The sequence below is a fragment of the Barbatula barbatula genome (assembly GCF_947034865.1).
Source record: "Barbatula barbatula genome assembly, chromosome: 17".
Classification (NCBI taxonomy): Eukaryota; Metazoa; Chordata; class Actinopteri; order Cypriniformes; family Nemacheilidae; genus Barbatula; species Barbatula barbatula.
In genome coordinates, this window is record NC_136780.1 from 7,900,582 (window position 1) to 7,917,998 (window position 17,417).

Below are 17,417 nucleotides of genomic sequence, written 5' to 3' on the forward strand. Positions count from 1 at the left end.
AGTGTAGATTTTTTACTTTCCCTGGCTTACCCTGCGACAGGTTTATATTATTCTCAGTGAGGGAATAACGTGCAATAGCAAGTGTTGATATTGGGATAAATGAGTGTAGCATTCTCAGCAGAACGCCTTCTTTACGGCCTCTGGTAGTATGCCAGAAACAAGGACAACAGCTCAGAGCAGACACAGGAGACAGAAAGAGCGTCGTTAGAGATTAAAGATCCCTTTGGTTTGTTTTGTAGTGAGATATCTTAACTTTATCTAAAACAACATAAAATCAGGAACAAAAGCTTTATGCAATACTTTCAGAATTACATTTAAATGCATCAATAGCTAGTAGCAGTTTAATTTCCGGTCTCATAACAGTTTTGGATTACTAAACGATGCCATTGGTTAAATAGCTTTTTAGGTGTTCTGTTTAATGCCTGATTAGAAATCCGTTAGCATTGACAAATATTTGAATTCAAAGACCCAGTTTCATCTGGTACTGAGATATGTTTAAATCACAAGTGGTCAGACAAGACACATCAACTTGTCCTCGGTTATCAAGGAATAAAGATCTGATGTGATCACTACATCAAGTCAAATCAAGATTATTTCCATAATGCTTTTTAAAATGTTGCATTGTTTCAAAGCAGCTTAACGTGAAAAAGAAAAGAGAAAAATGAGTGTAAAAAGTTAATATAAGCAGTCTCTTAGTGACAGTAGCAGAGAGCCAAAACTCCAGAGATGAATAAATGGAGAAAAAACATTGGGAGAAAGTCTCAGCCGGGAGGGCCAGTTCTCCTCTGACCGATTATACCTGCAGTGATTTTTGAGTAATAGTTATTGTGTGAATGTTTATGATGAATTTACATTTTGTTTAGGTATTTCTCATTTTGTGACTTCACTTAATAAAGTGAAAGAAAGGTAGCTTTTTTAATTTAAACTTGAACATGAAGTTTCAAGCATCAGGAGTAGCGTCAGCTCTGGCAGGTCATTTGAGTCAAGCTTGCATCAGCCGATCACATCAGCTGCAGGAGGGCTGAATTGATTCCTTGATTAACTTGAGTAATTCGAATACAAAAAATCATTGAGGCAAATTTCTTTGCCTCCAAGCTTTGTTTAATCTATTTAACTACAATTCAAACGAAGCACTGCATTCCCCCATTGATCATTATTAGTAATGCACAGCCCGCTAAACTCTGTAACGTTACATGTTACAGGGCTCTCAAGACACAAGCATTTTAGACTGTTCACACGCTCACACGTATTTCATGCTGATAAATAAGTGATAGCTTTTTGAAATGGTGAGCAGCTATTTTATTTAGTTTTAGTCTATTTTGCAAGAGAAACGTGTTTTCCGGCTGCATTGAGTCCACAAAACCTTTAACAAAAAATGTCTGTGCTGAATGAGGACACAAACTCATAAACACATGAACTTCACCTCCAGAGTTGCTCTAAGAGTTTATTTCACAAACATTTGTTTTTTTGAATGAAGAAAGACATACCAAAAAAATAAGCGTATGCCCAAATAAAAGTCTGGCTAACTACAGTATTTTTATGTGGACAAATAAATTACTATTAAATAGTATAAAAATATATAAACTAAAACTCATTTAGATAAATTAAAAGACATGTGCATAAGTTTAAGTTATTTACCTTTGAAATGATTCTTTCTAATTTTATATTTCTTATTTATATATTTCTATTATATTGCATTTGAATGTAATATGGCAGTGGAATGTACTAAATGGGTTTAGTTTTCACAGATATTAATGCATGCAATTTCAGCAATCAGATGTTTTATTTTTCTTAAAAGGAAACACATTAGTTGTGTTTTAAGAGACCTGTCTTATTTTCTCTTGTATATTTAGTATTGCTCTTTAATAAAGAAAAAGTACTTATTATTCGAAAAATCTGTAGAACACTCGATTACTTAAATGATCTATAGTTGCAGCTAATCAAAGTTAACCAATAGTCATACAACACATGCTAGACTGTGTCCTATTTAAGTTGCCTTTCTTATCAGCTGCTTAATCGAGCCGCACTCAAAACCCGCCTCCATCCCCATCTCCACCATATCTGCCTGTATCTGTCGGATCATTTTAATTTAATCCTGTTACGCATCATCACATGTTCTGGTTCCCCAGGTGGGGGACATGTATTGCTGCGCTCCCACAGAACAGTTTCATTCCGCCAACCTTTATTACTATTGTTTAAATATTTGACGACAGTGGTCCTGTCAAAACAAATGTTTAGTGAAGCACCTATATAAAGGTCTTAAGACTACTTGTATGAACAAACAACTTTTTAGGATTCTAATCATGCACCAAACCCAATACCTGATCATGTTATTGGATTTTGTTATGTTGCAAAAGAACCGCTAGTTTAACTCATCAAAGGAGACCCTGTCGTTTCACACTTGCGTTGCTTCTGGAATGAGCAGTCATGGTGTGTTTGTAATAACAGAATGTGCATATGAAGGAGCATAGCATCAGTGTTTCTGCAGAGAGGTCTATGTGGTAGATTAAAATGGATAAACACTTCAGACAATCATGCTGTGTCATATCCAGACCGGGAGCAGGAAGGAGCCTAAATTTCAAAGTGTGTGTTTGTGCATAGTCTGCTGCTAAAAACAGAGAGCCAGACGTCCAGGTTAGGGTCAAACAGATTACATGGGTTTGTCGTATTGCTATAGAAGATATCTGGACACAGCGTTTCACTTTATATCATACTGTATGGTTCACATGACCGATAGTATAGGTTACTAAATTAATGTTTTTATTTGTAAAATATCTCTTTAAAAACTGTCACTGAGATATTCTGTGAATAACAAAATATAATACACAATATAATTGCATTCTATACTCTGCATGGTGATTGCTTGATTGACAAGATCTATATCATTAGGAATTTGTATACATCTGGGTGTTTTTTTTGCTCATGAATTTAAAACATTGCTTGTTTTGGCTTGAGTGCAAAAAGCAATTTGCTTGCTCTTATGTGTTTTACCAAAGACATTGCAAGAATTCAATGCCTGTTCTGAATTTAAAAAGCAGCACAGTGAGCACACCGTGGGCTCTGTTAGTATTATCACAGTTTTGCTTTGGCTGAAGCAGACATTTGACATTCAAATGGCTTATCAAGTTGTGGTAATACTTTTATTTGCACACAGCACGCACTGGGGAGATATTGCAGTCATCATGACTAAAAGCCTACAGCCCAAAAAAACTGATGCATGTAGCTATGTTTTGTTATTTTTTAGTCCAAGAAAAGATGTGACCTTATATTACCTCTTATTACTTTGGTGACCTTTTCAGGGTGATTATTTTGGTATTGAGTGGACTAATCTCAATGCCAGTGATTAGTGATTGCTCTAGTTATAAGTAATTATCATTTGAACCGAGAGAAACATGAGGCACACATTCTTATTGTTACTATTTCTACTATTTTACAGAAGAGATTCACCCCAAAAATAATATTCTTTAATCATTTATTCACCCTCATGTCATTCCAAACCTATTTGACTTTCTTTGGCAAAGCACAAAATAAGGTAACCAAACAGTACTGGATCCTATTGACTTCCATTGTATGGACGCAAAACCACTGGGACATTTCTCATAATATCCTCTTTTGTGTTCAGCAGAAGAAAGAAAGTCATACAGGTTTTGAATAACTTGAGGGTGCATAAATGCTATCCCTTTAAATAATATAAAAAAGGATGTCTACATTTTTATGATGCACAGTGCTTGAAGAAAAATATTTTATTGAAGGACAAATCTTTGATTCTGGGATTTGTCATTCAGAGATGTGAAAACCCAGCTAAAGTGATCTTTTTGTGACTTAGTGTTTTCTACATAAATCATCATAATGTAAAGAACATTCTGTGAAAGTACAACATTATTATCTTTTATATTGACTGTGTAAGACCATGTCAAAGATTGAAATCATAGTGAAATGAATGATTGACATCAAACTTTGATGCTTATCGTCTCAGAATTAGATTTTGAGACTTAATCCTGATTTTCATATACTTTGTCACAAATGGACACATGATGTGTTTAGAATTGAATGATTCTGACTGCATGTACAGTATGTCTTTTTGCTCTTTCTTTACATACGTTTTTATAGACATCTAGCAGTTTCATTTTGTTTATATTATCATCAGTACCTTTAAAGAATTCGTTTTTATGTGTGGTGTTCTGAGACTTTAAATGTTTTGATTATATTTGAAATAGGCTCTCAGTTTTCCCCCAACACCCTTGGGTTTACATCAAAGTCTCATACGAGCGTACAAACCTAGCAGGATGTTCCTCAGAACAAATTCGCCCAGAAAACTCATTTCTATCTTTTGGGAATTCAGGAAAATAGTAAGATGTCACACGTAAGGAAACATATGTGCAACGTTATTACAGTGAATATATGCCTGAAGCTCTGTAAGAGGCTGTTTATCTCTCTAAGTCCTTGCACATGAATTCTGTATTGGTCCCAGTGGTCTTCACTTTGAGAACCCTGGCTTTGTTTGCTGTTGCTTCAGCGTTCTGAGAATCTGGGAATAAGGGGATTGGAGATTGCAGTGAAAGAGCTATGAAATACAGCAATCTAAAAATGGCCCGGATGTGGCATGGAGATTTACTCACAGAGCCAATATGTTCTCCCTGTGCAGAAACGAGAAGGAAATCTCCTCTTTAAAGCCCAGGCCCATGCAGCATCATGCGCTGTGGTTAACAGAAGAAACCAGGAGAAATGACCCTGAGACCACAGTCACATCCTCTTCTTTAAACTCTGATTCTGGATGATACTTGTTTTATAGCAGTATACATTCACATGTAATATTGAAATTTTAGTGCATTGTGGCGCAGTGTTTGGCTTAGTTCTCGTAAAATTGTTCTGTTGCTAAAAGTCACAGAGTGCTCTTTACAGTCCTGTCACATTGATTTATTCAAGCCCGTATAATTGATCTCGACCTGAGAAACACAGCAAGGTTTAGTTCTCTCAGCGGCTGGATCTTCTGAGGTTATATTTGCATACATCCTGAGGAGATAGAATCAATCAAGGTCTCAGTCCTGCAGTGCTTTTCTGAGCCAATGATACTAGTTGAATTCATCCAATATGGTCTTTGAAGCCAGCACCACATTTCCTTTTCAAATTTCTCACCATGATTTTTGCTATACATCCGCAATCAATGTTCTTTAGCGTTCACATGGGAACGGAGATTTAGTTCAAAGGCATGATATGACAACACCTCAGCGCTCTCTCTAATGGTGGCCACTCATTGTGAAGCCAGTTCTTATCAACTGTCCTGAAAATATCAGCTGCCACAGAGATGTGTGGGTGAGGGACGGAGGGAATAATTGAGGGCCTCTAGGTTAACACACAGTGTCACTGTATTTCTTTTGTGGAACACTAGGTAATGTTACTATAGTAAATGTAACGAATTAATAGACTGTAATGGTAATTTTACTTTTTTAGATTAGATTTAGCATTTGACAAACAAAGTTGCAGTGCATTCAATCTATACATTTGTATAGTGTGTGTGCTCCTTGGAATCAAACCATGACCGATAAAGCTGCACATCTGAGCCATATCAAGACAAGCAATCCTTACTTGGCTTCACATGACCCTTCTGTAATGGTTGTTTATGGCTTCACATTTATTTCTGCGCTCTTAATGTCCTTTGAGCGCACAACAAAGCTCTTTGTTTTTGCCAGGGATTAGATGATGAGAGCTGACAGGGCACATGTTGCTTCTCATGGCTTGGTTTCTATGGCAACCAGGTTACATTCGAAGACATTTGAAGGGAAAACCCTTGGGCCCTTTTTGCGCCGTGACTCAGTTTCAAAACAAGTCTTAATTGAATTTGTAGGCCTCCTGATATTACCGTACGCTCCAGCCACGGCCAAACCCCGTTGAACCCTGTGCCTGAGGAGGGGAAATTAACAGCTCCCCTCCTCCTTTCATGCGCTCATCTCATAGGACAGAATGTTCTCCTGTCTGCTCCTGCAGGACTTGGCTTGAAATTTCACAAAGCGCCAAGAGACGCTATAAGTTGGGATGCAGGTGTGAAATTAATTTATTATGCATGAAAGGCTGTAGCCGTCTTTATTTATTTTAGATTTTGGGATGATGGCCATTTAATGGGATAGTTTTCCAAAAAAAGTAACATTCTGTCATTATTTACTCACCCTCTTGTCATTTCAAACCTGTATGATTTCTTCCTTCTGCAGATCACATAAGGAGATATTTTGTAGAATGTTGGTAACCGAACAGTGCTGGCTCCCATTCACTTTTTATTAAGTAAGGACACAACAAAACCAATGCAAGTTAATGGGTATTCCATTGTTTAAACATTCTTCAAAATATCTTCTTTTGTGCTCTGCAAAAGAAAGTCATACAGGTTTGAAATAAGTAAAGGATGACAGAATTGTATCGCTGTAAATGTCATACTGTTGTATAGTTGGTAGCAAATGGCAAAATAGTAAATACCAGCACATTATTAAATGCATATTATCTAATCAGCCATAAACATTTCAATTACCAGAATACTATGTGGAAACTTGCTCTCTTTCATCTAAATTTATACAAATAGCCTTAAACTAAAAGATCAATTTCTGCCCTGAGAAGTTCCTGTTGATTGACTGATTGCATTTGTTAACCATTATGCGCACGGCTCATTAACTGAGTATTATAACCGGCGCTGTGCTGAATATCATGCTGGTTCGCAACCAGGACTTCGGGAAGTCACAGTGTCACACAGTTTGGATTAATTACCCATATATCACTGGGTGGAGGACAACCCCTGTGTTCACGCTGCTTCACTGCTGCACATCTTATTGCTCCTGATTTTATGCTGCTCGCTGACAAATCATAATAGGTGTCCAGTAAGCTCACTGTACAAATAGTATCATAAACATTCACATTAGACATGTTTGAGTAAATTTGGGTGCTGTATATGCAACACATTTTCTGACAATTAAATTGACGAATCCCTCATCCATATCAGCTTGACATTATCAGCACTGTCCAGCTGTGAGTGTTAACCGATCTTAATATGGATCAAACGTCAACACACACGGACACATTTGTTACTGGATCATTTCAGATGATAAAACACAAGCATAGGCAGGGCGCGAATGTGAAAATCCTCTTCACACATAAATCTCTGGACTCAGAGATTTTCGTACCCATCCAGGATAAACCCTGAGCCTTTCAAACGGACACTTCGGAGAAACCAGTTTACAGAATAGGGAGCTCTTGACAGCTTATTCAAGTAAAATGGACGCTCAGCTAAAATACAGCTTTTGGTATAGAAACAATTACAAATTTTAGAGAAGTACATACTTTATTGATGGTGCTGGTACTCATTTCTGGAGGTAGTATAGTATTGACGGTTTCAAAGCAGCAACATAAACAAATGTTACGGTGCATGCACACTTTTCTGGATAGTTCACCCAAATATTTAAGTTAACGGCCAAATTTTTTTGATCTGATGAACACAGAGAAAGATATTTGGAAAAATGTTAGCAATTTTTAGTTCTGAGACATTGACAACCATATTAGGACAGAACAACAGAACAAAAAAATTATACACAATTTTCTTTACTATGGTAGTGAATGTCGTCCCAGAACTGAAAATTGCTAATATTCTTGCAAATATTTTTCTTTGTGTTAAACAGAACATCAAAATTTGTATACAGGTTTTGAACATCTTGGGGGTGAGTACATGATGAATCATTTTCATTTTCGCATGAATTATCCCCTTAACTTCCTGTGCACATCCGCAAAGGACCATCTCTTTCTTACCTTTTTATAATCTGAAAAACATTTTATCACCACAAAGAACCTTTTGTGAAACAGAAAGGTTCTTTGTGTGTTAAAGGTTCTTTATAGAACCTTTTAGATCAAAAAGGTTCTTCCATGGCAGCGTGAAGCACCTTTATTTTTAAGAGTTTACCCGTTACTGTTACTTGGCTAAACTTAAATGCGACAAAGTTACATGATCCATTCAACAAATTGTTTCCTTGATAAAATCAAAATATAGTAAAATTCAACAAATTATTTTACAGTAAAATATTAATATGGGTAATCAAACCAGTCAAAGCCATGGGTGGAGAGAATTCATACTATCATCATGTGAGGAAAACACATAATCTGTATTTTTTAAATGTGCAAAAACAACTGTGGTAATTGTATCGTAATCTACAAACCTATATTTCTATAAAGCTTCTCTCTCTCTCTCTCTCTCTCTCTCTCTCTCTCTCTCTCTCTCTCTCTCTCTCTCGCTCTCTCTCTCTCTCTCTCTCTCTCTCTCTCTCTCTCTCTCTCTCTCTCTCCCCATCATCCTTATTTAGAATTAATGTTTACATGGAACTTGTCAGCAGTCCTGGAGCTTCTTCAATCCAAATTGTTCAACCGCGAGCAAATTCTGTGTAATCGTGAAGAAATGAGATTGAGCTTCCCTTCCGCTTACACGCACTAGAGTCATTCATGGGTGGAATGCTTCTCAGTGAGAGCCCTTGGTATGGCTGCAGCGTCTTCTGTTAGCATTGTTCTCTTGGAAACAGATTATAGCCCTGTGGTGACACCATATCCGCGATAACTTTAATTACATTTCGTCATTTCTGCGCTGTGTGATTGTATTTGCATTTTATGGTTTAGCAAATGCAGCGACACAAACAGTCTGTGATTTACACAGGGTTGCTGTACGTAAACAAAAAAGTTTAATTGCTAAGTGAGAGTAGAGAGGCTGGGGCTAGTTGTCACACTTTTTACCCATATTTATATTTTGGTTTAGGTTGTCTATAACAAACAAAAAATTACTTTAATCATTTTTTCCAAAACCACTGCTACTGTAAACACACAATTTGTTTACAACTTTCCCATGTGACAACTAGCCCTGGTCTCCCATATAGTTCATTTTCAAAAATTTTAAAGGGACAGTAAAAATTCAGTAATTTACTCACCCTCGAGTTTTACCAATTATGAATACATTTCTTTGTTTTGATAAACACAAAGAAAGATGTTTGGAAGAATGCTTGTTACCAAACCGTTATTGGCCACCATTCACTACCATAGTAGGAAAATGGAATTTCCTACATTCCTCAAATAATCTTCTTTTGTGTTCAGGACCATGTAGATTTACATCTTGCAAAATAGTGTAAAATATAAGGTCTTTAATCATTTGACTCTTCTTGGACCTTATGCACTTTTCGTTCTGTCTTTCTCCGTGTTGTGTCCATCTGTTTGTATGTTTGTTACTTCCGTCCCACTATAGACATCACTGCAGGCCTTCCCATCGGCGTGATAATAGCGTGTGGCTTGGCGCTGCTTTTGCTTTCGACATTTGTCTCCTGGAAGCTCTGTTGGGTTCCTTGGAGGAAAAAATCGCTCTCATCAAGTTCTGCGGCCCTCGCCACCGACGACTGCCCCTCGTTTCAGCTACCGTCTCTTCTACCGAGTCCTCAGCCATCCAAGGTCGCCATGGCGACTGAGAAGGAAAAATATCCTTTGGCATCGATGGGCTTCCTGGAGGCAGCCGTTAAAATAAGCCAAACATCTCCTGACATCCCCGCTGAGGTGCAGCGCTCTATGAGGGAACACTTTCTGCGCCGTACGCAGCGCATGCAGAGACAAACCACTGAGCCGGCATCATCCACCAGGTAACAGAACTTAAAAGTATCTAGGAATGCCCCGCACATATGCAGTCATCCAGGTAGTTTTTATACATATTTGAGTAGGTTTCTAATGCTTGAGGGACAGATTGTGCCTGCAGTCATATTCAGTGGGTGCAAAAGTTTGACCAAATGAAAATAGTTTCTTTGTATTCACAAAGGCCTGTTTTTTTATTTAGTTACATTTGTTTGAGATTACAAGGACCTCTATAAATTTGTAATCCTAATTGTCTGTAATATTCCAGATCATCTTTTGTGCTTCAGTGATTTCTTTTAACTTTTGGACCTCACTGTATACATTTTTGCATTTCATTCTTATCAGTCTCATTCAGAAGTATACACTTGAAAGCAATGCAGACCGAGCCAAACATCTCTGAATTTCCTGCAGAATTGTATATCTATGTGCGAGGTGAATGTATAAAACTGTGATTTGTCCATTAAGAAAGGCCTCTCTGAAGACATCATTAATCATATGCAACTCATCCATTCCCAGCCAAATTACACAGCGGCAAGAGAAACATTTACACGTTGAAAATTAAAGTATATTGCTGATGATGCATGATTTTTTTAGGGTAGTGAATTCTTTCATCTTGGGCTACTTTGTTCTGTTATGCCTTCAATTATTTCTGTGTCACTTCAGGGTGCGTGTTTAATGTTTAACTGTTCCATAGTCCCTGGATTGAACTGAAGTGTCGCTCATGCATACTTGATTCATTGGAGATATTTCCAGGGCACTTAATTATGGTGCAGTACTTGTACGCTTGAAATTAAGTATTTGTCATATCATCTTTGCCTATTAAGAAGTCCTTTCTAATTAAGTTTCAGTATTTTGCTGCTCTTGAAGCCCTTTTCATAGATTTCAGGTTATTAACAGCTCAGCTGGAAAAGGGAAAGCATGGCTTTATTAATAGTAAGTCAAATGTGTTTGAATGAATTGCAACATTACTCACTGTAGTACTAAGTCTACCTTTGAGGGTGACTGTTACATAAAATATAATCAGACAAGCATTTATGATTTTTTATGGATGGCAGTGGATGTGGACAGCCTGGGGCTTAAGCTCCAAATGTTTTTTTATAAAAAATCCCCAAAGCTATTTCTTTTTTCTCTTGCATTAAAAGGATAGTTCACCCAAAAATTCTTTCATCATTTATTCACCCTTTAAACCTGTATAACTTTCGTTTTTCTGCAGAACACAAAAGAAGATCATTTGAAGAATGTTGGTAACTAAACAACGCCGGGGCCACTTCTGCATTCACTTCTGTTGTCCAATGCAAGTGAATAACCACTGTTGTTTGGGTACCAACATTCTTCTAAATATCTTGATTTGTGTTCTGCAGAACAAAGAAAGTCATATAAGTTTAAAATGAGAAACGGGTAAGTAAATTGGGTGATCTATACTGCCCTAAAAAGGTAAAGTACAGGCAAACACTGAAACATGAAGAAAAATGCCTTCAAAGTTTCACACCAGCCAGTCATTGCAGCCAGTTACTGCGATGTTGACTCTCTTTTATCTCTGAAACAGGACAAAAATTGAACCAGGAGGCTGGTCGAAAGACAGAACAGATGTTACAAAGCCTTTTTCAAACTTTATCTTAATTTTGACCAAATGTGTAGTTACTGCACTTTGCAGGGCAGTATACCTTTATGTGTTTTTGTGATTTTTTGTCACTATTGATGACCATTAAGAGGTTTAATATTTTAAAAACTATGAAGTCATACCTTATTCTGGTTTATTGTCATTAAGTCATAACAGTCATTTAAATTATAGTGGAAAAATTAAAGAACATTTAGGCATTTGGCAGACGCTTTTATCCAAGGCAACTTACATTGCATTATCCTATACATTTTACATAGGTATCTGCAATCCCCTGGGATCCTCCCCACAACCTTGCCTTGTTAACGCAATGCTCTTACCACTGAGCTACAGGAAACACCCTTATTGAGAAGGGTGTGTCCAGGGTCTTAAAAAGTATTAAATGTTGATAAATACATTTAGAGAAAATGAAGGCCCTTGGAAAGTATAAACATGTCTTAAATGCAATTTTCCAAGATATACATGTTTTATCATATTTTCATATTTGTCCAAAGAGGACATTGGTGAAGGTTTGTCTGAATTTAATAATTACGTAGGAGAATAGTGGTAGGTCCATTAACACATGGTCGTTAAACAACATTGTTGACTAATGGGGCAATGCACGTTTTTGTGCAAATGGTTAGAGGATAAAGAGCTGGAACCATGGCTGAGGGCCGTCTCTGGGAATAACGTGAGGCATACTGCTCTGTGTCGGAAGGTGATTAGCATAGCCTCGTTTAACTTTCTAAAGAATCTGGCATTGCATTAGTCCCTCAATTCTCTGGGGCTTCGTTCCCACCCTTTTGAATTATGTTGCATTAATGAGTTATTACAAACTAAGATTGTTTAGTCGTGTTATCTTACAATCAGATACTGTATATAGTAAATGTAAATATAAGTTTAAAAAACAAAACACTAACTTTTCTCCCACACAGGTAGTGGTCTGGCTTTTGTTGAAACTAGTAACTTTGTTTTAGCACCTATTGTATTATTGCTCCCGTATGACATATCGCTAATAACTTCCTGAACTCTTTGTAAGTCACTTTGGATAAAGCGTCTGTTAAATGACTAAATTTAAATGTAAATTAAAGTGTCGCCAATGTATGTATGTATGATTAAACTGTGGAAAGTGTTGAAAATATTTTAGCTCCGTGATTTCTGGATATACCCTGATTGAGGCCATTCATCTTGCAAACTTTTGGAAGTAAACCATTTTTTCCTAATATGCACACAATTTTACAGCCTGCAAACCTATAAACGTATAAGTGTACATGAGTTACCGAAAAGGCAGATTTTTAAAATGGTCATTAAATTGACAGGTAACACGCGTTTTAAAACAAATAATGAAATACTGAAATATCAAAAATATCAAATGTTTTCTCCGTTCTACTTGATTTACTCCAGGCACAGTTCCTTCAAACGTAACCTCCCCCGTCAGATGCAGGTATGCAGTCTGGACATGGGCGACGACTACAATGTGGACGAACAACCGACCAGCATCGGCCGCATCAATCCCGAACTCTACAAGCAGATGGGAACCAAGAACGAAGAGTCCAGCAACGGCGAGAGTGGCAAAAACTGTGGGAAGATAAATTTTTCTCTCCGGTACGACTACGAGAACGAGATGTTGCTTGTTAACATTCTCAAGGCCTTCGATCTACCAGCTAAGGATCTTTGTGGCAGCTCCGACCCCTACGTGAAGATCTACCTTCTGCCTGACAGGAAGCAGAAATTCCAGACGCGAGTCCATAGAAAAACGCTCAATCCCACGTTCGACGAGTCCTTCCAGTTTCCCGTGACCTACGACGAGCTGCCCGTCAGGAAGCTCCATCTAAGCGTTTTTGACTTTGACCGATTCTCACGGCATGATATGATCGGGGAGGTCATACTGGACAATCTGTTTGAAGAGTCTGATCTCTCGAGGGAGACCTCCATCTGGAAAGACATTCAGTATGCTACTTCTGTAAGAATACCCTGGTGTTTTCTCTTTGTTTAATGTGCTGTGATAGTACACTTCATACTGTCTGTGGATTCTTAAATGGAAAATGTATATAATCACCCCCTTCTTGCTTTAAAGAGATCACCCAAAAAATGAAAATCCTATCATTTATTCACCCGGATATCATTCCAAACTGTATTATTTCTTTCTAATGCAGAACACAAAAGAAGATATTTTGGAAGAATGTTGGTATCCAAACAAAGTCCTCGTTGACTTGATATTGTATGGACACAGAACCACTGAGACATTTCTCAAAAGATGTTCTTATGTGTTCCACAGACTAAAGAGTCATATACAGGCATTAATCAACGTGAGGGTGAATAAATGAAGACATCATTTTAAGTTTTAAACCAATTTTAAGGGTGATAAATGTGCGTTCCTGACACATAATTTAAGCTTGCCTTGTAAGAAAAAGGAGATTTTAATGAAACCCCTAGCAAGTGCTCTTGATATTGCACTGGTCAGACACTTTGTGTTTGTTGCTGATAAGAAAATCCATTGAACTTTATTCTAAACAACAATGCCATTAGCTTTATCGGTGCTTGCTGAGCTGCGCGAATTGCTTGTTGAGTTATCAGTCTGTTTAAGTGCAGTCACAATATTATGTTATACACCTGCCCAACAGTAAGAAAGCCAAAAGAATGAGCGCTCCAGGATTTAGCCTTATTAACACAGAGATGAGTTGATAATTCACAGCTTGACTGGTAGTATAATGGTGAAAAAGTAATTGCTTTTTTCCGTAATGGGCACTAATAAGCGCTGGTGCCAATAAAAAGGATGCTTCAAGGCCACAATATTAAACGCTGTCCTTTACCGCCAAAATAGGTCTTGGGGTCATCTTAGGTTAGTTGACAATGGCATTTTTTGCTGGGTCTAAAGCTATTTTCAAAGGAGCAATTCAATAAACCTGTGCTTATTGCTCTTAGGGCTGGAAGCCGGCTGCACATTTGAACTTCTATTATGCTTGGCAGGCAATTTCAATCTGAAATTTAAGATGCGTCTTCTCAGAACTGATAATGTTAGATTGATGCCAGCAGCCAGCAAACATGTTACAGAAAACACTGTCAGACATAAAAGCACATTTGAAGACAAATTTGGTCAATTTGGGCTTTTCAGAGGATGAAAAAATGCTTTCACATTGGACATTCTGTTTAAGTGACGTAGGGAGAACCCTTTCTGGGTCCAAGCCTCCATTCATTTCAAATGAGGCGACTATTAATGAGCTCTGTTTATTCATATCATACATTTAAGTGACCCTTTTATAAACTCACAGACAGCGTACACAACAGTTTCCAGGTTCATAGAATCTCGGACATAAGTTATAAAAAATGAATCACTAATTCAGAATTTGATTATGGAGATGAAGGTTAGGATTGTGTTTTTTAAATAATTTAACAGCACACCATGAGAGTGAAAGAAAAAATAATGGTCCTACATTCTTCAAAATAATTTATTTTGTGTTCAACAGAACAAAGAAACATACTCAATATAATTTGGTTCCTGTTTTTAACAGAAAGATGTTGTTAAAATAACAGAAAAATCTTGGGAATAAAATCTAATCATTTTGGTTGTTAACATTTTAATGATTTTGTTTGAGTAATTTTATTTAAACCAATTATTAGGTAAATCCAACTCAATATTCAACCATTTAAATTGGTCAAATCATAATTTATTGACTATTGACTGTGTTGAGACAACATAAATATTTGTTGTAGATATAACTTCTTTGGCAGTTGATCTGTAGTTCCCAGCATGCTTTGTATCTGACTGCAGTAGGAGATACATTTTCCATTTTTTCTGTCATTTTAAGTGTTTTTCTGACTTGTTCGTGTTTTTGTTGATTAATCTTTGAGATTTAGGAGAGTTTTGGTAATATTTGTAAGTTTGTGTTTTTTTAAGTTATAGTTGAAGAGCGTTGCTTGTGCCTAGTCATGAAGTGTGTTGAGCAGTAACTATGCCAGTACAGTACCAGTCTCTTCTCACTTGACCATCTATGTTGTAAAATAAGAGTTTATATCAAATGAAAGTAATTGATCCGTGAAGTTTCAGTTAAAAACATGTTTTTGTTCCACGTAAATCTTTTTGTTTACTTTAAGTAACATTAACTTGATATTTTAACAAAAACAGAATTGATTTAATAAGTAGAATTTACTTCATTCTGTTTCGTAAATTGTACTTGAATTATAGCAGAAAATCTTACTTTCAAAATGTTTATTTAAATTGTGACGAGGATTTTATTAAGTAAATTTGACAAGTTATTTTTTTCAGTGAAGTTGACAACAAATCCTAATTGCCTCACCGTAATTCTAGAACCAATTATTATTTTGTAACCAGAAATGTTTATCTTGTCTCATTACGGGACACTTACATTCAGTCAAATTCAATAACACTGCAGTTGAGCCACCATAAAGTTAACTTCTTGGCTCATGAAGTTTTTACAAATGCTTTTGTGTGACATGTTTACAGCTGTTTTACTGCCAAGTCGGGTATTGCACACATCCATCAATCCACTTCAAAAAGTCTCGGCTGTGTAATACTGAAGCGCAACCTGAAAATAATCACCTTAGAGAGACATTAAGCCACAAGTAGTGGAGTCGAGGGATATGTCCATCAGACAGAGGCTTACGGAGCTCATTTAAAGGGATTCTTATTTACACCACAACTAATACTGTTGATGATAAACTCCAGCACCATAAAAAAATTCCTGAAAGAGGGAAAAGTTTGGACGCTATTGAATTACTTTCATCTTTTGATAATGCTGCCGTTTGCTAAAACGTTCGGTTTTCGATCATTTTAAGGTAAACGTTTAAGTTGTTTAAGTCAGATATCGTGCTGGGTTTAAAATGAAGGCGGTAAGAGCATAAAGTAACCTGCAATGTTATGTTTTAAAAGAAGATGGCGATATAGAGGCAAAAGTTACGGCTTTCAGCTTTAACATTTACAGACTCGGATTAGCTGGGTGAAAATGATGGACCCCGTGCAACAGCTTAACCCTGACGAAAAAGCTGCAATGTTTAGCAGACCTGACGTTTAATTAACGGGTCGCTGTAGTGCTGTCCAAGAGAAGAGCACGACTTAGAGAATCGTAACAGCTAATTGGTCACCATGGCTATATATGTCCGAACAACACTCCCTTAGACCTCTATATTGAGTCATAGGCTTATTAAACCCAGCCTTCACAGTGCAAATGCCAACCCACTTCCTCCAATACCAATGAATAACTGTTCTCAATTCTAACTTTTGCATATCTGTGAAATGATAGCAAACTGACAGACATCCTATTGACGTAAGATATATTTTCTCATCTATTGTGCAGACACAAAGATAAAAGATTACTAATATTCTATTGACACTAATATTGCAGTGAAGGAAGCCAGTGTGAATTGGTATGAATCAAGGTCTGTGATTCATAGCTTGGCTTGTTAGAAAAACAGTTCTATGATTTATGAAGTCAGGGTCTTGTTAGTTAAAATGCAAAGATTTTGTCTTGGCCTTTAAGAATATTTAATGCCTTAAAAGTTTGAATAAGTTTAAATGAGTTTCAGAATGTCCATTGGTATATCCATTTACTCTGTTTGTTTAATGACAGCTGGCATTTCACTGTTGGGACATTAGGGTTCAGACCACAGGCATCAGTAGAAAGCTGAAGGTCTCCCATCCAGAGCTCAACTCTGCTTAGCTTCAATAGGAGCCAGAGGGCAATATGCTAATGAGCTAGAATGTCTGTAGAATCTTAAATGCCTCACTTATCTTTCTCACTCAACATTTCTTTGTTTTTGCTACATTTTTCCAGGTTGGACTCATACATTTAAAGTATGAATTCAACTATTTACATTACCCTTTGAAAGTTTAGGATTGCTTGACTGAGATTTATTTGGGGATCTTAGAAAATCATGATCTAAAGCCACTTGCTTACTGTATATATTTTAAATAAATTATGTGCACAAAAATACATAACAACTTCGGTATTCTATTTAGTAAACTAGTTTGTAAAATGTATGATTTGGACTAGAAAATGTGGACAATGCAGCCACAAAAAGCCCAGCATTTAGGGTGAGAACTTCATGGCAAATGGTACTGTAGCTACCTTGAATATACAAAAATTTAACATAGTTCTCATTGTTTTATATTTTTTTAGTGACAACATAATTATCACCATCTCATTATCTAGACATGAATTACATGAATAAGGAA

The 17,417-nt window shown here is 36.8% G+C and overlaps 1 protein-coding gene across 2 annotated transcripts in view; it reads left to right on the forward strand.

Annotated features, from left to right (window-relative positions):
- syt6a (synaptotagmin VIa) overlaps positions 1-17,417 on the forward strand; it is a 37,501-nt gene that overhangs the window by 14,707 nt on the left and 5,377 nt on the right. For both annotated transcript variants that reach the window (XM_079478725.1, XM_079478726.1), the window contains exons 2-3: positions 9,254-9,638; positions 12,629-13,187. In XM_079478725.1, coding sequence (XP_079334851.1) covers positions 9,254-9,638; positions 12,629-13,187 — 944 coding nt within the window. The remainder of the gene's footprint in view (positions 1-9,253; positions 9,639-12,628; positions 13,188-17,417) is intronic.